This window comes from Siniperca chuatsi, linkage group LG18 (assembly GCF_020085105.1).
Source record: "Siniperca chuatsi isolate FFG_IHB_CAS linkage group LG18, ASM2008510v1, whole genome shotgun sequence".
Classification (NCBI taxonomy): domain Eukaryota; kingdom Metazoa; phylum Chordata; class Actinopteri; order Centrarchiformes; family Sinipercidae; genus Siniperca; species Siniperca chuatsi.
In genome coordinates, this window is record NC_058059.1 from 10,472,476 (window position 1) to 10,494,943 (window position 22,468).

A 22,468-nucleotide genomic window follows, 5' to 3' on the forward strand; every position below is an offset into this window, starting at 1 on the left:
TTATTATTTTTGCTGACCAAGTTGTGCAGATGTGATGCCTTGCAGCCCATGTAATGTTTGAAGCAATCAAAACAATTTGTTGTGGAAAGCCGACTTATGAATAGAAATGTAGCATACTATCCAGCTGATTCATGAACATCATTTGTCAAATTATGTTTAATGGTGTTTTCCCCTCATACTAGTTGTTCTGTAGTTCAATTTAAAATATTTGCAAAACCTTGTATTGTAGATAGTGTATTAAAGATGAAGTGATGTACATAAACACCACACACCCACACTTGCAAGAAACCACTATTCACCCTGAAAATGAATATAAAAAACAATTTTGACTATTATTGGCATCTGTATGTTCACACATTAAAATAATAAAACACAAAGGCACTGACAGCCCACCTCGTTTTATTAATGAGATGGAGAAACAAAGTAAAAACATGATACACAGATCCCTGTACAGGAAAAAGCGAACTAATGTACACAAAACTGTATTTACACACCAAACCAATGTAGTGACATTTTTTTGCCACAAAGACCCCCATCAGATTTCAATCAAAGTCAATAAAAAACACATTTAAAAAAGGTATAATTAGTTAAAAACTGATATTTCAAATAGATATTTTTACTTCATATGCCAACAATCGCACACACACACACACACACACACACACACACACACACACACACACACACACACACACTTCAGTTGTTTAGTGGGGCATAAAATCAGTATCTCTGACAAACCATAAGCATCTGTTAGGCTAATGTGCAGACTGCAGCAGTCTGAAATGAAAGAGCTGAAGAGAAATATATGCTATAAAAAACGATTTAAACTCATTAAAGCTCAAAGGGCATGTTGAAGGAAATTATATTTGACCCTGTCAGAAAATTATTAAATTCCGTGTGACATTTGTTTTACACAAGCAGCTAAATTCAACAGCATCAAAAATAAGTTCATATTTGATAAACATACAATAAAAAGAACAGAATCCCATCAGAAATATACAAACATATTAGTCATGCCAATTAGGAACAATGTGGAATATCTAAACAACAATCACTCTATATGTTTTAGTGTGACATCCAATATTACAGCCGTATACCAAACTCTATTCGGTGTTCAACATGGTTTAAGAATTTCACTGTCCCAGAATAGAAGCACAAACAAAAATTGAGAAAAGAGGAAGCGGTAACAAAGAGAAGGGGGAAGTAAAAGGTAGGATGGTAAGGAGGAAGAGGCATACCTACTCAAGAGAGAATTTGATGAATAGAAAGAGGTTCGGTTACGGATGAATGGTACCATACTCTATGAGAATCCAAATAATAATAATAATCTTAATAATCTTTAAAAATCAAAAACTTTAATCCTACATGTACAGTTGCAGTTAATTATCTAATCTTAATTTTCTGTTTATTATTATTTCTATTTATTAGCATTGAAATTAAGGATCAGCAGAGGTGTGTGTATTAGTCGATTTGACTGAAGATATCAGGGTTTGTGAAGCATTATAAAGGTCTTGTAAGGTCTTGGGCGTTACATGCAAGCCAGCACCTGATTACAAATATTAATGCTTCTCTGTTCACAACCTGCAATAAGAACTTCGGACCCTCGCAAAAAAAGACCTAGGTCCTTGACATTGCAAGGTTACTGTATCAAATAAGCCTTGTGCGCTAGCATAGCCTTATATCAAAAGCTCAGAAAAAGGGGCTCCAGCTGAGCGTGCTTATGGAAATAAGAGTCTGACAGGTGCTTGATGAGAGCCACACCGTCTCCATCAAGTTAAAGTGGAGCATGCCCAGTGCAAAGCCACACACCATATCAGTTAGGTGGTGTTTCCCCAGCAGCACCCGGGACACGCCCACCAGAAAGGCCCACAGCACCAACAGGATGCGAAGCGGCACAGCCAGGACCAGGTGGGACAGCAGGAACTTGGAGACCATGGCGGCCCGGCTGGCATGAGCAGCAGGGAAGGAGTAGATGTCCATGGCGATGCAGTCCAGGAAGCCTGGCATCATCTCCCAGGGGCCTCTGCGCTTCACCAGCCTCTGGACTCCAGCCACAGTCATGACATCAAGAATGAGGGCTGTCACGAAAAAGGGAGTTAGATTATAAAGGCAAAAAAAGTGTGTTGACATTCTGTAACGTAGACAATTTCAGTGGTGAAAGATTAAGATCCTTTACTTAAAGTAGTACCAATACAGCAATGTAAAAACACTCCTTTTTAGGTAAAAGTCCTTCATTCAAAATTCTACTTAAGTAAAAGTACAGAAGTATTATCAGCAAAATGTATTTTTAGTAAAAGTAGTCATGGTGCAAAAAAATGGCCCCGGAGAGTAATACATTATTATATATGAAATTATGATATGAATATTAAGTTGTTAATACTGATGCAGCATTTGTTGTAGCTGCTGTTAGTGGATCTAGTTCAGATATATGTAACGGTTGTGATGTGATTAAAGAGGTAGGAAAGAAGAAGTTCTGCTACACAAATATCAACAAACAATTATTCAAAGAAAACCATCTAAGAAGTTTAGAGGGGAGAGGGGAGGTATAACTACTAACAATTCATACACATCTGAAACGTGACAATGGGCTTATTTTGCTGGCTGGGTTAATCTATTATAATCCATTTAATTTTCTGATACTTCCAATGTTTTTTTAAAAAAAAGTAAAATCTTAACCTGAAAAGTAAATCAGAAAAAAACCCAACTTATTTTTGTGTAACAGAATTATTATTATTTTTTCTTTCTAATCCCTTTAATCATCTTGTGCCTCAGATTTATATTGGTACACCTTGGTGGTCCTGACCCCCACTTTGGGAACCACTGTTCTAATCAGAGCATTCCCATTAAAAACAATCTGATAAAATGCATTATATAAACTTTCATGAGGACAGTGAAATCTCCATAATACAGTAACTGTACCACTCTGAACTTTGAACTTGAAGAACTAATCAGCATGTCCTTGCACTTCTCCATTGGTGTGGTTTTTAGCCATGGCAATGTCGGTCTATTTGGTCCAGACTAAAATATCTCAACTACTATTGGATGGATTGCCACAAAATGTTCATGGTCATTCACGGTCACCAGAACTTTCTCTGTAGCGCCACCATGAGGTTCACATTTGTGGTCTTGAGTGAAATGTCTCAACAACTAATGGTTGGATTGTCATGACATTTGGTAGACACATCCATGCCCCCCTCAGAGTGAATTGTAATAACCTTGTGATCACCATCATCAGGTCAACATTTTAATGTGTCCATTACTTTGGTTTATGACCTAATACCTGCAAAACTACCGACATTCCCATTATCCTCAGCTGTAATTTGTTTAGTGCTAATTAGCAAATGTTAGCATGCTAACATACTAAATTAAGATGGTGAACATGGTTAACATTATATCTTCTAAACATCAGCATGTTAGCATTGTCATTGTGAGCATATTAGCATGTTGACATTAGCATTTAGCTCAAAGCACCTTGGTGCCCAAGTACAGCATCACAGAGCAGCTAGCATGGCTGTAGAATCGTAGTCTTGTAAAATCTGTAAAAAATACTGGACAGAGCAATAGTGTTGAGTAATAAACAGATAATTCACAAATAAGAGTATCAAACTGCCTCAGTGGAGCATTATGGCTATACAGTGACTCTTCAGAGAAAGCAACTATAGTACATGTAAACAGATATCTTGGTGACCAAGAATAACCAATAAGGCATACAATACCTAGTAGCATTTGCTTTGAGTCCACATACCAGACATTTGCAAATGCTTTTTATAGCTCCACAGCACTCCCAAAAATATCCCTACCATCGCCATCTTTAACTTCTGTTCAAGTCTGCCATCTTCACACACACTCAACCAGCTCTGTGCTAAATAACTGTCAGTCATCTGACATATAGGTTATGCGGCCCTACTTCTCATTCCAGTCGCTCACTCTCTGTCCTAGCGGGGCCATGATTTTGAACTTCTATTCCAGCTCCTTAAAGGCACCTGTGATTGACTGGCGACCTGTCCAGGGTGTACCTCGCCTCTTGCTCAATGTCAGCTGGGATCGGCTCCAGCCCCCTGCGACACTCTCAGAATAAGCGGTTATAGATAATGGATGGATGGATAGATAGAGGCAGGATGGATAAAGGCTGGCTAGTGAGGTCGTGCCCATGTTCACTGGGGGAAAACATCTAACTGCTAAAGGAAGATTTGACGGAACAAAAGAGAGGCTTGTAAAAAACTTAAAACAGTTCAGGACAGGAGCTAAGCAGACAATGAAACTAGAGAGATGTGAGTGAGGACTGTTGTGGTCTTTGCTGCAGGGACCCATGGTGCCCTCTGGCAGTCGACATCTCAAATGTACTGAGAGGAGGCAGAAGGTGAGCCAAGCAATGAGGCATCATATTATCAGGACAACCCTGCCCTTGGAATATGGGGATAATTATGCCAACTTCTGGTTCTTGCTGTTTTTTTCTGAAAAATCCCAGCTGTGTTCTCTAAAAAAGACTTGTGCTGGCAGATTGTGTGACTTCTTTGTCCCCCTTTGTGTTTCTGTTCTGCAGTGTGTGCGCTCACTGTAGAGAGTTTTTCAGTGTTCTTGGCTGTGAAACATTGTCAGGACAGACAGCAAAACTGCAGTTAGCACAGTGTGATAACATGTTCACAGCCAAACACTCTCCATCGGTGAATCAGATCCTGTGTGCTGAACTCAGCTTTACTCTTCAAGGGGAAACTGCCATATTGAGAATGGAAACTCCATCCCCAAGATGTGCAACAGGTGTGGGCAGATAATTGGTTGGGCTGCCGCAGATCAACTTGCATTGTGAGGAAATCCCACAATGCCCATTGTTTCAGACACTACTAAGCTAAGATGAAGGAATACTAGATCAACGATTTATACTTTGCTTCCCCTGAGTTTCTTCTTTCCAATTTGAGCAAGGGTGAGTCTATCACTAATCTTAATTGACTCATTGTGGCCTGCAAATCATTTGCAAATATTCAGGGCAAACACCGTCCAGCTCATCTCAGACCCTTTATAAAGGCTACTTTTGTTGCTCTTGTAATTCCCATCTTTTAATCCCAAAGAGGCAGTCCCCATCCCAAATTGAGATACTGGGGGGGGGCAGCGGAAACAAGCTGTAAACACAACACTGACATATTATCATCTTTTAAGTTGATATGGTGAACTTGTTAGCAAACAGTTGCGTATTTACACATCCAGCAGACACAGAACAACATTCATTTGGAGTCATGTGTGACAAATAAGTTGAGAATTCACTCTCCTTTTAGCTTTGTTTTGGTCTCAACCAACTCCTGAGCAAAATATTTGTCTCTTTAGCCTAATGCTCCAATAGGTTCACCAGCTAGTCACTAACTTTATTTGTTTGCCGTTTGGTGCTGGGCAGGTAGCACACATTGGTTTTAACGGTGAGAGTGAACCAAAACAGTCAAGTTGTGGGCCGAATAGCTAAAACGAGTAAAAAGACGTTAAAAAGCTCTGTAGAGCTGAGGAGAACTGCAGAGCCGTAAGATAATTCTCTGTGGTTTTGTCACTACGAGCAACTCCTTTGGTAATGTGATCCATCGTTAATGTAAAAATATTTATTATAGCTGCTTTAATGATTATGGCATTGCTGAATTCTTTTGCTAACAAAGTCAAGAGCTGCATACAGGTATAATGCTAAATACTGAGCAGTCTGTTCCACCAAGCATTATGAAAAATTAAATACAACAGCTGTGTGAGCATGGCCTAATCATGTCTGTTTGTTACTGTCACCACCCATGCAGGCCTCAACTACAGTCCAGGGAGTTGTGCGTTTAGAATACACCTCTGCCTCATTTATCTTTGTACAAATGGTGATAATGTAATGATATTGTTGCAATCACATCTGCATACTTGCAGTGCAATTGTGTAATTAACAGCCACATTTTTTTGTACTGCGCACATTATACAAAGAAGTGACTATGAGACTACAGATCTGTGGCCACTGATGTTACATGCATTGAAAGCATGTGTTAGAAATCTACTCACTGAAGATAAACAATCAAATCTAAATATTTTAAAAGTTGCCACTAAAATATGACCTTTTGGGGGTTTTATACATGTTTTTTTCAGTTTTATTACTTGGAATGATTGTGGTATTTCACTATAAAGCATCCAGTGTAAGTAAACTGTTCTGTGAGGGCCTCCTTCATACATAAGTTCATTAATAAGTTCAAACAGGACTGTGTCATTTTAGCACCAGTTTGATGCCTGAAGCATCTACCAGTTGTCTATATCTTTCCTCTTTGATGGAAGAATTGTGTATGATATGAGGTAAACATAGATTCTTTGAGAAATGGAGTAACTGGGTCAACGGAGTAACTAAGTTATACAGAAGAAGAGACCAGAAAACACCAGTGCAGAACTACACTGCAGCTGATAAGGATGGGAACATCCTCTGCACAGTCAAGGTTTGCTTTTGGAGTCTCTGACATGCTCAGTAGTCTTTTAGACAGTCCCAGTCATTGTGTGACTAAACTTTGTTTTCAAAACACTACATGGGAAATATTTCTGCCCTGCACTGTTCATACGCTCATGACAGGGGACTGAATTAAACCAATCCTGACAGGCCAGTCTTGGCTGATTACTTTCCTGTTAGGTGAAAACAAAACACAATTTCAGTCAGCATTAAATATTAAATCCCCACCCACTGTTCAGTATGTTCGTAGATTTTCTCCTGACAGACCTCAATAGACTAAAAATTATCCCGGACTGACAAATAATGAACAAGCCTTTGGGGCTGAACAATGTCCCAATCAACAATACAACAGTGCTCCAAATCCAGAGATTTACTGGCTTCGAATCAGAGCTCAAGGTAGCTACAGCCAGGAGATTTGTACTGCTTTTTGCTTGATAATCTGTGTTTGGGTCAAGACTGTGCATGTGTGTGTACATGTGCACACCCACACCCACACCCACATGCAGGTCCCCCATTCATTGTTAAAAATTTGATCTCATGTAGTTTGCTCTTTGCTGCATAAATATGTTGAAATAAAATGTGCTGTACTGCTGCTTTACACTATTTTTTTTTTTACCATTAGTAGAGATAAACAATTCAGTACTGAATCAACAACAACAAAGATCTATTTTTGCTACTGAATAAGCATTGATCAAAGGCAGCTAAAACTATGTATCATGAACCATTGTACAATCTAATGCACTGCAAAAATACTACCTTTGGATATATATGTCTTTTTGAATCAGTACTTTTTGTGTGGCTGTATTAGATTGTATTATTTTGTAAGATGTAACTCATAACAATAAGTTAAATCAACACCAATCTGACACAAAGTCAACAAAAACTGATGCTCATGAGATGATGATGATGATGATGATCATTCATAAAAGGTATTTATTATGGGGCTATTGTATTAAATTGCATTAGACTGTGGGGGAGGCTTGTAAAAACAGTCTACTTATGCTAATAGACAGAAAAACAGCAATATACAAACCCTCCTTTTTAATACATAATGTTGACATTACTGAACAAAAGTGACACATGTTGACATTCTGTCTGTTTCTTCTTGTAAAGTCTGAATTTTCTTCTCTGTTGCTGAGGGACAATCAGCACAGTTTTACTAAACCCTTGTGTTTAAACTATGTACTTTGGAAATGGCTACGTGGATGGCTAAAACATTCTTTGTAATTACAATACAGTGGCGAACACACTGAGGCACAGCTGACTGATTTCACAGGTGAGACAAAACCAAGAGTGCAAAGTCAACCTTTGCAAGACACAAGGCATAATCTGAATCAGTTTCAAAAGAAGATTCTGAGTGCATGCCATTCTGGTGACTTGGCTTGTCCTGTATGGTGCATTCTGGGTACTGAACTACTGTTGGGAGGTTTGGAGTGGTTGGTGAGTGTGGTGTGGCATTTACCAAGCAGCAGGTTGACCAGGACCTCTTGCCCAGCCAGAGTGTTACTCCTTGTGAGACACACAATAGTACCAATGATCCACGTGATGCCGTGCCCTGTGAGCGCTAACAGGGCGACCATGGAGCGGCAGCCTCCCCAGGAGGACGACATGTAGGCGCACACCCCCATGCGCTTGGACAGACAGATGTCTATGGCCAGGAGGGAGTTAATCGCTATTCCCTTGAATGAAGGGTTCAGCTGCATACAGTCTTCCTCTGGCATTTTGCTGGGCTCTCTCCTGTCCTTGCTGCCACTGTCGGTAGGTTCTTCACTCGGCTGGCTTGTTTGGTGCTTGATCTGGCCCGGTCGCTTTGCGGTGCCTCGGCTCTCAGAGGGGCCGCCGCCGCCGCGGAGGGGCTGTTGGTTCAGTGACATGAACTCAGGTCTGCTCAGGACGCTGTTTCTCTCCCGCGCCCTGGATCTCACATTGTAACTCGAGGGCATGTTTGGACAGGGGCAAGTTCTCCTCTGTGGGTCCAACAACCGATTGTCAATCTCTGGAAGATAATTCAAGTGGTGCGAGTTCACCACGACAGTGAAATGTCCCAGGATAAACCCCCTACACCGGACCTTCCCCTCCTGTGGCCTTAATAGATATATTTAGACCCACTGGAATGCGTGATGGCCATGCTGTTTATACCGCGACCCATGCACGCTGGGAGAGTGTATTGAATGGCATTTGCTTCGGCCAATCCAGTGAAACCCGATCTACAGCATGGAGATAAAGTAACAACATGAGCATCTTGTTACGCCACGCATGACACAACAACACAGCTAACAGGTGCTTTACTGCGTGTGTTGCTGTGGAAAACAGGCTCAGCGTAGAAATTGTGCAAGAAATACGCAAGATACGGTGCTGTCGTCTTACCAGGCGAAGGAAGAATATGAACCACACAGCATCACTCTAAATCTCCCCTGCAGCCTCCATAACACCTCTGAGATCCTGGCAGCGAGGAAAGAGGATTCTAGTATAACGCGATGCAGGCACAACCTGAAACCGTTAGCAGACAGCCGATATCATCAACAAAGGGTGAAGACAAGGCAGCCCAAGCAGTGCAGCATTTGGTTCTTCCGGATTTGACGTAGTTTACGCACGATCGCGATTCAACATCTGCAGAGCGCTCTGCTGTGGAGCGGAGTTCTCCAAGGTGCTTAAACAGACAGCGACCGGACTCGGGGGGTCCGATCTATGATCTAGTCAGTAAAAAATGTTACTGCTACACTATTACTACTAGCCTATAATAATTCTAATAAATTATTAGTTGAATGCGCGGTCCATGGACAAAATGCCACAAAATTTCCTCTTCAACATCACACAGAAGCTCTCAGCCTACGAGGTGAAGTGAGGTGAACTGTTAAAATATTGATCATGTCAGCCTTCTGTAGGCTGTAAACTCCGCCCGGACAAAAAAAGGCAAACCCTCTCACTTTCTGTATGAATCATTCTAGCCAAAAGAATGTGCTCTGAGATTATTTACTGATAATTTCCAACAGATATCGCCGTGCCTACATTTCCCAGCATGCCTGCTGCTCAGAGCGGAAGTGTCGCTTGAAAAATACTTATAAAGCTGCTTCCCAGGCAGATGAAAGAGACCAATGCGCAGCGGGGTGAACCTGCCGAGGCAGCGATGGGACGAGCACGGAGAAATGACAGCTTGTGCAGGAATTTAGGCTGAACTGCATCCCATCACAGACAGGACTGCAACTGTCGGTGCGGTCGAACTATGTGACAGCTGGCATTTCTCCCTCCAGAGGCGTTATATTTTTTATTTATTTTTAAATCTAAGAATGGATCCGGTGAAATGGGTGTTAAAGTTGACCCGGCGGTGTCCTTTGGATGTTGCGGTGCTCCGTCTCAAACTGGACTAGATTTCAGAGCTTGTGGAAATGCTACCTCTCTCTCTGTGGGACGGGGAAACAATTTGCAGCTATAGTGGAGAAATAACGGGAGCGGGTGTGAAGGAGATAACGGAATTACCTCTCTGACCGAACAACTGTGTGAGCCGCCGTTCGCTCTGAATTTCTCCAGGATTTGACCCTGCCGAAGACACTGGAGACTTTCCAGCGAATTGTTTTATAGGTAGACTTCTTTTTGCATGTTGTTTTTGTCAGCTAAAAATAAACCCCAATTCATGCAATTGCACTGCATGAACAGTTAATCCGCACATGTGTAAACACGTTCAGTATAACGCTCTTAAATCGTTAAATTACACTTTTTGTTGTGAGGAATCGAGGCTATTGCGGATTAAATTAATAATGTGAGCGTCACCTCTGAGCTGCCATTTGGCGTTTATAGCTGTCCGCGTGCACTGTCCAGCAAGACATTTTTGATTATGATTCTTGTCACCAGCTGGACATAGAGCTTTAGCCAGTGGATAGTCCAGGGATTAGCTGTTAATGACAAAGAATCACACAGAAGAGAATATGACGCCAAGATGTAACATTAGTAGGCCTAGTTTCTGTTAATTATTTAGCTCATAATTAACTTGAAACTTTTACGCGCATCTTTCCAATGGATGCATGTTGCCAAAAGGTCAAGTCTTTTTGTGATAAAGCGCATTTAGGAGGCAATGACTTGTAACTTGATAGCATGAAAACATAAGGAAAGTTATTGTACCTGCGCTTGCTTGGTGAAGTTGCGTTTACGCACCGGAAAGCATGCGCTCTACAAATATGAAGATTTTCTAGGCCTGTCTTCTTCTTCTTTTCTGAAAGTAGTTTTGGATCAAAGATGCATGGCTTTTGTATGAGACAGTCTGCTATAAATAAGCACTTTTTTAATCTGGTAAGCTATTTTTTGGGGGGGGAGAACATGCTGTGGATCCAACTGAGGTGATTTTCTTGCTGTTTCCATGCGTCTTTCTTCTCCAGACCTCTGGACGTTGTTGTGGATTGTGTTGCTATTTAATGCAATGGGCTGCATCCAGAGTATCAAGTGTAAGCCCAAGAGTTTCCGAGACAGTATCATCATCCTAGAAGTGAACAGTTCCATCGACCCCAACCCCACCAGCATCGACGAGTCATCCAGCGTGGTTCTGCGCTACCGGACACCGCACTTCCGAGCTTGTGCCCGGGTCTTGGTGCCGCCAGTGGCCGGTAAAGAGACATGGACCATCGGCTGGATTCAAGCTTGTAACCACATGGAGTTCTACAATACGTATGGAAACAAAGGGATGTGAGTATCATGGGCTCTTTTTTTCTCGTGTTGTCAGGCTTTGGCGATCATCATTGTTAGGTGATGAGCATGTGTTGAGCACATTTGGTTGAGACTCATGTACCAGGGATTAATGAGAATTATTCACATTGAAATGAACAAGTATAATGCTTTATATTTGGAATATTGAACCCCAACACTGATGAATAAAGCCATTTGAGCTCTGTTAGCTTAATTAGCTGCGACTGATATTTCTGACAATTCAGATTATATGAATTAAATCAAGGTTGCTTCGGTTACTTTGAAAATGTTTGTTATTACATGACGCTTTACCTCATCAGCACTGTGATCATGGGTTACAGAAACTCAGCAACTATTCTGATTAGTTTGTTATATTTGAGGTATGAATTGACAGACAAGAAGAAAAAAAACAAAGGTTTTGGATAAAAATGTCTTGTGTGTCTCACTGGAGTTTATTTCTGGATCTTCTTTATTGATCACACATGTATTAGAAAACTAAATGGAAAGTTAACATTAGGGCTGCGAATAAGGATTATTCTGAGCCCAAGGTGACGTCTTCAAATGTCTGTTTTTGTCTGATCAGAAGTTCAAAACCCAAAGGTATTCAGTTTACTATCATATGTGACAAAGAGCAACAGCAAATCCTGCCATTTCAGAAGCTGAGCTCCTGAGAATGAATAGCATTTGTAGCACAAAAAAAAGACTGAAACGATTAATTGAAGAGCAAAATAATTGCAGATGATTTTTCTGTTGATCGACTAATGAATTAATCTATTAATGGTTATGTCTTATACATATATTTTGTTTGTGCCATCCAACTCTGATGAAATCATGAGATCACTTTTTGAGAAGTGCTTTCACCCAAAATGGGGAACTACATGGAGAATTTTAAGTTTGACAATCTTAGGCCAACAGATCCAGATTGGACTTCAGGAAAAGAAACCCAACTCAAGCACTTATTACCAAACTCTTAAAATGGACAGAGGAGACAGTCGGTGCCAACCCCCAAAAGAGAACCTTTATTTCTGTCTAATTTAATGGGCTGAGTTGAGTTGAGTGTTGGTGTTCCTGTTTCTGTATTACAGATAATGCTAAAATTATTCTTCAGTGAAAAAAAAGAAAAAAAGTAGTGAAACTTGCCTATGGTTACAGCTGGGCCAACGTCAGTCTGTGCCGTGTAATCAAAAAATGACATTAACATCTGTATTCAGGAAGATTAGTATATGAGAGTAGCGCATTGTGACGAGAAATAATCGCTATGAGCTTTCAGATCCCTCCACCAGTGGTTATAAACAAGACAAACATGATCAAATTCAGCTTTAAGAAAATATGCTCATGACACAGAGTGATTGTTAACATGTCTCTTTGTCATTCTCTGTATATGTACAGTAAGTGTGTGTGTGTGTGTGTGTGTGTGTGTGTGTGTGTGTGTGTGTGTGTGGGGGGGGGGGGTGGGGGTGGGGTATTCGTACAAATGTTACAAGTAGCGTTCGTCCTATATACTGTAGTCAGCAACCACAAGCTGACATGTACCCAGAATATGCTTTATCTGTAGACATTGCAGCTGATGTCTGAGTGCTGCATGTCTAAGATTAGAGGCACAGTCCCCTCCCCAACACCCCCACCCTAGTATGATCCTGCACGTGTGTGAGAGAGAGAGAGACAGTGAGAGAGAGAGAGAGAACCCTCAATTATGCACTAAAAGTCCAGTATGATCAATGCCTTTTGTAAACTGCATTTGTGTTTACAGTAATTGCCTCTTTCATCCAAGCTACACTATTGTATTGTGAATATTTACTCTTTTATCTAGCTGAAGTTTAATTGTCACACTCTTTTGTCAAGTTTTTAGTTAGTGATGTACTGTTGCCATATAAAGGAACATAGACACATTCAAAATTGTCCAATTTTGAAACAAACAAAAAGCAGAATAGCTCCCCATTTTGAAGCCCAAAACATAAAATTGGACACAGTTACTAACTCCCAGTGTACTGTGCTTGACTGGGTTCACAGTAGAGGAATGAACAGATAATCAATATTATGCCTCTTTTCTCAAAAATGTCAAGTTGTATAAAATTCTTTTTAAGACTAAGTACCAACAAACAGGATACAAAATGAGACAACTAATGCGCTCGTCTGGCCAAATTGCAGCCAGCAAACACAAAATTAAGAGATAACATTCAACAAATCACGTCAGCATACGGCACATACAAACAAACCACATCGACAAAGAAGAACGGCGATCACAAGCTGGATCTAACCAACATGGATCCAACAGATACATGTACATATAGACTTACATATAGGGGTGTTGGAATGCACTCTCGAGTGCTGAGATTCTCATTCTATTTATCCGTTGTAGAAGTTTTGTTAACAGCATTTATGGGTATTATGTTTCTTAAAATTAAAGTTAACTTTAGTCATGAACATTAATCTTACACACAAAACTTACTGCCAATATTCTTGGTAGAGCAGTGTGGTAGTCCACACAGACACACACATACAGGTGGTGAGGCTTAAGCATGCTGTAATTGGTTAATTAATTGCATTGGCACTCTATTTCTTCAGTTGAACTCCTACAAAGTTGATCCAATCTTCACCATCTGTGTGTTATCAACAGAGTTTTGATACTCCAAATCATTTGCCTGTGACATGCAAATGAATGCGGCAGAAAGGTTGCAGAAACAGGAAATGAGCTGTGTTTCCGCTTTGCTCAGTAGATACATGAATTCCCAATGAAGCTGTTTGGAAACTTCTAATAATCAGATGTGATCAGACCTAAAGCTTTGAACCCTTTCACATATCACTAATCTAGTCTAGTCAATTTCAGCCCACAAAATCAACTTCTATTTACAGCTTTGTCAAAAACACATTTCTTTGCTTCTTCTGCAGAGGTGATGCAATCTTCACAATATACTGTAAACAAGCAGATGTCTTTTGGATGCGATTAATGTGGCTTATTCAAGAGGGTTCTTATACTCTATATAAGAGTCACCGGTCACCACCGGTATTTGATATTGGTTCAGTCAAACCTTTGCTAAAGAGCTTTCAATTTAAATGTGTAGAGCACAGGGCTTATAATCACTGGAGGTTTAAAGTAGGTGAACAGGAAATTGCAACCGTGTACTACAGCAGTGCTTCCCAACTTTCAGCCCCATCAGATGAACTCAAGTAGGCCTACCCTTTCATCACCACCACCAGTCATGTTACAAACGTGTTCATTTGAACTGATTTTAAACTGCATGTTATTTAACACTATTAGCCTAACTATATAAAAGTCGATATTGTTACAATATTTTTTCATACAATTAAACTAACAGAGTTTAGTTTGGTCAAGTTTGCATTTGTACCACCAGTGGCTGTTACTTTTAGCTATCCATTACTTTTAGCTAACTGTTTATCCATTACTTTTAGCTAACTATTTTAACTGTTTATCCACTACTTTTAGTTATCTGTTTCAACTGAGTATCCATTACTTTTAGCTAACCGTTTAGACTTATCTGCCCACTTGCTAACTAGTTCTCACGCAGTCTCAATCACAACCTGTCCCGTTCAGGTGTTACAGCTCACTCAGTATGTGGATATACTGTATATTTATTTAGTCAATTCATAATTCATAATTTATATATATATATATATATATATATATATATATATATATATATATATATATATATATATATATATATATATATATATATATATATATTAATTTTTTTTTTTAGTTAGTTGAGCTACTCCACAATCTTTCCAAATTGGCCTACTCCCTGGCAAGTGCAGAAGTACCCCTTGTGGGGAAATACTGTGCTAGAGTGCATGCAACATTTACAATAATTGACATGCTCGGGACACAATGCAAGACAGCTGAGTAGTTTTTTTTTGAGTGAATCGCTTTTAACATCCCTGCGGTTCTGTCACAAACACACACACCACTTATTGCAGACCATTTGGCTGTGACAAAGCAGGCAGTGAAGACACAAACAGGAAGTGAGCCATATCTCTGTAACGCTTTCTCCACTCATGATCAAAGTTCCTCAGTGGGTACACAACTTCATATTGTACCTGTGTGCAGACTCTCCCCCCACGTCATTGCTGCTTGCTGCTACAGTATGTTCTTGCTTTTGATGTACATTATAAAGTACTTTTTCGCCAGGACAGTTTCATAGCAATTCATGTACAGGAACAGGTCTCAGTTTGCCTGTCAAAAAACCCCCAGCATTTAGGCAGTTTAGTGTATACTTTCAATGGATGTACCACCTGATGAAGGAAAATGATAAGGACATTACATGTTATGATAAAGCTCAGCTGCACATGTGCTTGTGAGGCCATATTGTCTGTACGGTTAAAAAGCTGGAGATTTATATCAAGCCATGTGCTCATAAATAATAAATACTAGAAGTTTTCCTCTCAGAATCAGACAGATATTTACTGTTGAAATATTTTGAATACTGGAGTTGTCTGAGTTCACGACAAAATGGAAAATTGCTGCAAATTGTTTTAGAGGCATCAGTTGAGAGGATTAAGTGATTTTTCAAAACAGAAATTTACATATGCACACACAAAAGCACGCATGCACACACACTCTCTCACACACACACAGACACACACACAGAAGGGCCAGCTATTATCATGCCCGACATGTTAATCTCACCCCCTGGGTGAATACATAAATCACAATGTGAGGCCAGGCCAAGCAGGCAGTAAGTCATGTGGTTGGTGATCACACGGTTATCTCCTCTGTCCCGCTGATCCTGGGCTTCAGGGAATGAAAGGTACTCTATTTCCTGCTGCGGGCAGAAAATCGATAGATGGACAGACCAGAGGTACCAGGTCACTTAAGTCGTGTGTGTGTATTGTATTTTTCCTCAGCAGTTTGAAAATTGGCGGAAAGATCCAATTGTGAGGACTGAGTCAACTCAATGTTTCTGTCTTGTGCTGTTAGATATACAGTGATATCAAGAGGGAGACTTGTCACACTAATAAAGATGCAAATTCACAGGCCAGAGAGTTTTTTACATGGGGAATCTTTTGGTTTAGTTTAGTGCGCCAGAGATGAACTTAAAGGATAATTCTGGTTTACTACAACTTGGGTCTTATTTTTGTAGTTTTGGCCATGATTTCTATCGGCCATAGAAATTATGACATTACTAAAAAGAAGTCAGACGGTTCAAGAAACATAACTTGTTTGGACGAGAAAACACAGGCAAATGGTAAAAAAAAAAAAAAAAAAAAAAAAAAAAAAAAAAAAAAGACCCAAACTGCCAGTTGTAAACATCCATCTCAGTTTACAGATAACTTCCTTGTTCAACTTTGGCTTACTATACTTGTGCATGCATTTCCTCATGCAATTTCACACACAAGCGGTTTAAATAAAAACTGGCTTGATTGTTGTTGTTCTCTCATGTTTCTTGCCCCGTCAGACTTGTTATCATAACCGATAGAAAAGACTCGGTTTTGTAATAAACTGCAGTTATCCTTTAATCTCAATAGCCACTTAATGTCTATGAGCTCCATTTCTGGGTAAATCCTCATCTGTGACTCCTTCCACCTTCCAGGTCAAGTTGGGAGCTCCCCGACCTGCGAGATGGCAAGATCAAGGCCATCAGCGACTCGGATGGGGTCAACTACCCGTGGTACGGCAACACAACGGAGACCTGCACCGTCGTAGGCCCAACCAAGAAGGACAGCAAGTTCACCGTTAGTATGAATGACAATTTCTACCCCAGCGTGACCTGGGGTGTGCCCGTCAGCGACAGCAACGTGCCTCAGCTTAGCAGCATCCACCGTGACCAGAGCTTTACGACCTGGCTGGTGGCCATCAACCAGGCCACCTCAGAGACACTCGTCCTGCAGACAATCCGCTGGAGGATGCAGCTTCACATCCATGTGGACCCAGAGAAGCCTCTGGGTCACAGGGCTGTTCTGAATGAGCCTGTGGCCCAGGAACAGCCTCAGATCCTGGGCAAGAATGAGCCCATCCCCACCAACGCCATGGTCAAGCCCAACGCCAATGATGCCCAGGTGCTGATGTGGCGGCCAAAGAATGGTGACCCTGTGGTGGTCATCCCACCCAAATACTGACCAGACTGGCCTTGGATACCTTAACAGTATCATCTCTTATTTGTTCTTTCTTTTGTTCTTGCTCGTCACCAGCTCTCACTGCTTTAACCCTTCCCCTCTGTTTTGCCTCTATATTCTTCTCTCTTATGTTTTAAAAAAACTGACAGAGAAAAAACAGGCAGAGACAAATGAAACCAGCTCTGAGAAAAGACCAGCTGTTGCTTTGAGGTGGGGGCTTAAACACACTTTTAAAACTGGAGCGAACAAACTGCAACCATTCTACCTTCGAACTGGGTCGGGTCGCACTGTGCTAAATGAAATCATTGCAAAAATGAAAAACTAGAGAATTTCTTTGTTTTTTATTTTAGTTTTATATTTTGGCTGTTTGGGCCAAGTGATATGGGGTTTGTGAGTGTGGATGGATTTAAGTATTTACATGACTATGTCTGCAGACATGCTACATACATGGATATGCACAAACCTTGTGTATGAATACTAGTTGTGTTTTTATTTATGGGTTGGAAGAGAGTGCATTTAACTTTGTCATTGTCGTCGTGTGCTTCACATGATGAACTGCATTGGGTGACATACTAGATTTTAGTATTTTTTTTAAAAACATGCAAGACATTCAATCCATGCTGCCTTAAGTTTACATCACCTTCCACTGCAAACTTTTTCGCCTTAAACAAAGTGCAATGCAGTATTTTGCTCATTTGTCCCGCCTCTTCCAGACTGCTGGTACTGGCATGTGTGGGTTTAGGACAGGCACGATACCACAGAAGAAGATCCGGGTCTGAAGTCTAGGCTTTTATGTTCAGTTGCATTCACCTGACAAATGTATTGTCTCACGAGTATAACCAGCATTATGCATAGACACTGTTATACAACCAAGCTCACTAGTTGTGTTTCAAGTGCATTATGCAACAAAATGCAGAGAACATCAGCAAAGCCAACCCTTGACAATAGCACTCAACACAATAACGTGCAATAACAACTTGAGCAAAAAGTACAAAAAAAGCACTCCTCAGTTAACCTCATTTCATTCACTTTATTCTGTTTATAGGCTATTGTAGCATTCAACATCTGAAAAGAAGTTTTCCTTTTTCTGTATCACTCCATCTCAGGGCCCCTTTTTCACTTCCTTCCCTTCTCTTTTTTCATCCATCCTGTCTGGCCTACTCTTTATTGCCACAGTGAGTAACTAAGTGTTTGCATTGCTCACATTGAACAATCAATACTTTGATTAATAAGCAGCCGCAGAGAGGATAAATAACTCTTAATAACTGGAGAATAAAAACAGCAGGAGATATGCTGTGCTGTTTGTTATCTTTTCTCCACTCGTCTGACAATCTTATACACATTGTATTTATTATGGTTGCCTTCCTTTAAAATCAATAACATCCCTTTTCTTTATATTATATTAAAATCAAAACATGTCTCTCTCATGTTGAGTTTTTGTCCCTCATCCTCAATCATCTGTAATCTTCATCTACACCAGTGTTCTTCCTCCCACTCCTCCCCTTCCTCCCCCTTGCCTTCCCCTCTTCTTTCTCTCGTTTCTTTTATCTGTTGTCGAGGCTGAAAAACAGAGCAGGAGGCATGCAAGTTTGATCCTGACTGCTCAGTTGGCATATAGATGACCCAGTTCTCTGCTTTGCCAGTTGTAGCTCTCGCTGCAGAAATGTGGGGCTTGTCTCCCCTTTACTTCACCGCCAGCAAATGAAAGACACAAGCACACGCATAAACAAGCAGCTCTGGTCAGCTAAATACCAACATTAAATGAGATGATGCCCATTTAACTGTAAATCTTTGAGAAGGGCTTTAGCTGCAAACTGAAAACTATTTTTAAAGGCTGAATTTAGCATCTGGGCCTTTTCTCTCCTTATCTTGGGAAGCCAAAATATGGGTACAAAGTTATTTATGTACATATACTTTTTAAAAATCAGTTAATGAGCTCTGTAAGACTTTGTTCTGTTAATGGCCAGTTTTTCACTTTCAGATGTTACAAACACCTTCCAAGTTCACTGTGCTTCAACCAAAGAAATAATTTGCATGCAAGTCTTTTCAGCTCATGTATTTCACAAAGATCAGTCAGCTGCTGCTGTTTCAGTGCATTAGCATCTCCTTACTATCGACTGTACAAAGCATTCATCCATCAAACTTGGTTCATACCACATTTTTTTTTGTGTTGTTTATTGTGTCCATTCTGCCAATACAAAACTATGACTTATTTTGTGATTTTACTCAGTAGTACTTTGAATACTTTACTGAATTACATGAAAAGATCTATACCACTCTCATGTCTGTATGCTAAATATGAAGCTATAGCCAGCAGTTAGCTTAGCATAGCAAGACTGGACAGCTAAAATATGCCTACCAGCACCTCTAAAGGTCACTAACAAGTGTAAAAATGACAAGTTGTGGCTTTACAGGGGGTGTTTCCCATCTTTATGCTAAGCTAAGCTAACCGTCTCTTGGCTGTAGCTTCATATTTGGCAGACAGATATGAGTGGTATCAATCTTTTCAACTAACTCTTGGCAAGAAAGCAAGTAAAATCTCTGAATATTTCTTTAACCATGAGTGGAGTGGTTTCCAGTGTAAATCCAATGGCATGAAAACACAGTAGAATGGAATGACAACGTTACACTCTTTGGAGAATTAGCTAGCTAAAGAATTAGCTAGCTGCTCTGCAGAGCACCATGTAGATTTGTGTAGTAAAAGTCAAATAAAATCTAGCTGAACCAGAGCTCAAACATCAATTCATGATGTCTATTTGATGCCACCAGCTAAACGGCTTTGTTCACATTATAACTACATTGTAAGTTCACATGCGGCTACTCCTGCAGACACTCCTGTTGGCCTCTGCTCCAGGCAGGGTCGCAGGGCATGGGTGAAGGAGAAGAGAAGTTAAAAGGGTATTGGGGGACTGCTGTCATAATTAGATGTGCAGTGACACACTTACATGCCCTAGATGGACTGAACTGTGACTGAACAGTCGTGCTATGCAACGGCTAACTAGAGTCATGGGTGAGGTTTAAGTGAGGTCAACTAGCAAAGGTGAGGGTCAAAGTGTTTGTGTGAGGGGAGCTGTCAAAGTCCTAAAATGTACTTTATGAACTCAGTGATCTTTCACCTAACGTAGTATGGGGCCATTTTTGTTTCGTGGACTGCCTCGTAATGTCTTGCTATGACCTATGGATACTGTGGATAATACTCAAGCTGGACTACACGTAATGTAATTAAACCTTGACATGCAGAGTGGCCCGTACTCACAGTATGTGTGTGTGTGTGTGTGTATATTTATGTGAGCGTGTGTGTTAAATCCCATTTGAGGGATTTAAGCAGGATGAGGAGTTTCACTGATGTGCTTCTGCTGTTGTCGAGTCATGATTCTTTCTCTGTCTCACTCACGCACACGCACGCGCACACACACACACACACACACACACACACACACACACACACACACACACACAGTGCAGGGAAGGTAACGTCCTTGTCATAAAATAGGGGCAGAGCTTGTCCTCACACACACACACACACACACACACACACCCTGAGGGGAAAGAAGCAGGCCTGGCGTGGTATCTGATTGTCACAGCAGTGTCACATTGGCAGTGTGAACTCATTTATCAGCCCTGCACGTGGACCATCTGACACATGCACATGCTACAAAGCCATATACACAAACACACTTATTTACTAATAAACAGGAAGAGATATATGTATCTTTTGTGTTGTTAAACTACAGTGAGTAGGTTTAAATATGAAAGAGAAATGGAAGTATTGAGGTCATTGAGTGGGTACATGTCAACTATCAACAGCATTTCATGTTATATTGTAGGAAAAGGGCACTGTCACTAACTGTGTCTGAATTTGTTAAAGATGTGTATTTTATGTTCACACAACAAAAGAAGTTCATAGATGCTTTATGTTCTTCGTTAACTAAGCCAGAAAAACAAAATCATAGTTTGTTAGCTGTACAGAGGGCAAAAAGTGCCAAAATTGGACAAAGCCAAAACTATGAAAACTCAAAAACCTCTTGGCACTGAATAATAGGCCTGTTTTAGTTGTTTTTAATCATTAAATGCATTTAGCATATTTGTATTTCCATAGCAACTTCATTAATGTAAAATGTAGCCATGTGAAAGCTTATTGGTTGTACTGTTTTCTGCTTGTAGGGCTGTGCCAAGTGAATGAAAGCCTCTTCTCCTAAATCCACACCATTACAGGTCTTCTGAGGGCTGCTACCTTTGCTTCAGATCTTTATGTGGTTATTTAACCCCCATGAGACATCAGTGAATGATCATCCCTTTATGTAAACCAATAAGTTCACACTCAGGACCACCTGCCTTCATTTCCTGGCTTTGACTTTTGGTTTTATCCCATGAAAAAGAAAACTTATCAATTCATCTCGCTGTTCTCCTTACTTCAAAAATTAACATAGTCCCATGGTTTATATACAACCCTAAATGTAGCACACAAGGTAATATGAGCGACTGTATGTTTCTCATTTTGTTTGGTTTGTTTTATGGAAATACAGCACTGAAATCGTTAAAGCAGTTTGTGTTCTTTTGTTCAGCTTTGACTTTTACACCAATACTTGAAAATGGGTCAGTTCTGGCAAATATTTAAAACTGTGAAAATGCACAACACTGGGGAAACAACCCCTGAAAAAAAAAATATAAAAAGTATTTTTCATGAATGAATAAAATGTACAAATATTATCTGTTGTCTTTCAGTTTCTTTTTAGTTTAAATGTGCAGATGTACTTTTCTCGCAGTCAAATACAGTATGTGCATTATATATATATTAAAGCAAAATTAAGCAACACCCATGTTTGCTAGAAAGTTCATATTGTTCATATTAAAGTTGTTTAAATAATGTTTGTTATGTTTTCAGATAATTTTTAAGGCCTTGTATACTATTATAAGAACTATTCTAGCCAATACATTTATTTTCAGAACTGTAATGTTTCTATCAATAGCTCACTTTGCTGGTCTGAATTTAACAATGAAACTGAAACCAACAATGAGTTTCCTTTGCTGTCTGATAAATACACTGTGCATCGCCTTCCTTAACAGATTATACTGTATGAATATATTAGTTTCATCCATACATGTGTCACTTCAGGGTGGTTTCCTTTCCAAACATGTTGGGCTGTGTGTTCATTCACTCTGCACAAATCAAAGACTCAGATACTCTCTGAGCCAGGATAAAGATACGCAGTCCTAAGTGCTGAATTGAAAAATCTTGAAAGCGTGCATGCATACTGTATGAATAAACCCAGAGGC

At 40.2% G+C, this 22,468-nt stretch overlaps 2 protein-coding genes across 3 annotated transcripts; one reads left to right on the plus strand and one right to left on the minus strand.

Annotated features, from left to right (window-relative positions):
• Positions 1 to 382: 382 nt before the first annotated feature.
• On the minus strand, positions 383 to 9,330 carry LOC122865112 (inactive phospholipid phosphatase 7). The gene is made up of 3 exons (XM_044173064.1): positions 8,810 to 9,330; positions 7,905 to 8,649; positions 383 to 2,078 (listed from the first exon to the last, which is right to left on the minus strand). The coding sequence occupies exons 2-3, from the start codon at positions 8,383 to 8,385 to the stop codon at positions 1,690 to 1,692; spliced, it is 870 nt and encodes a 289-aa protein (XP_044028999.1). The 5' UTR covers positions 8,386 to 8,649; positions 8,810 to 9,330; the 3' UTR covers positions 383 to 1,689.
• Positions 9,331 to 9,531: 201 nt separating this feature from the next.
• fam78ab (family with sequence similarity 78 member Ab) lies at positions 9,532 to 21,901 on the plus strand. Of its 2 annotated transcripts, XM_044173066.1 has the most exons (3): positions 9,536 to 10,021; positions 10,813 to 11,116; positions 16,669 to 21,901. In XM_044173066.1, the coding sequence occupies exons 2-3, from the start codon at positions 10,854 to 10,856 to the stop codon at positions 17,192 to 17,194; spliced, it is 789 nt and encodes a 262-aa protein (XP_044029001.1). In that variant the 5' UTR covers positions 9,536 to 10,021; positions 10,813 to 10,853; the 3' UTR covers positions 17,195 to 21,901. The 2 variants fall into 2 exon arrangements, with proteins under 2 accessions (XP_044029000.1, XP_044029001.1); XM_044173065.1 differs by having other exon boundaries at positions 9,532 to 11,116.
• Positions 21,902 to 22,468: the final 567 nt, after the last annotated feature.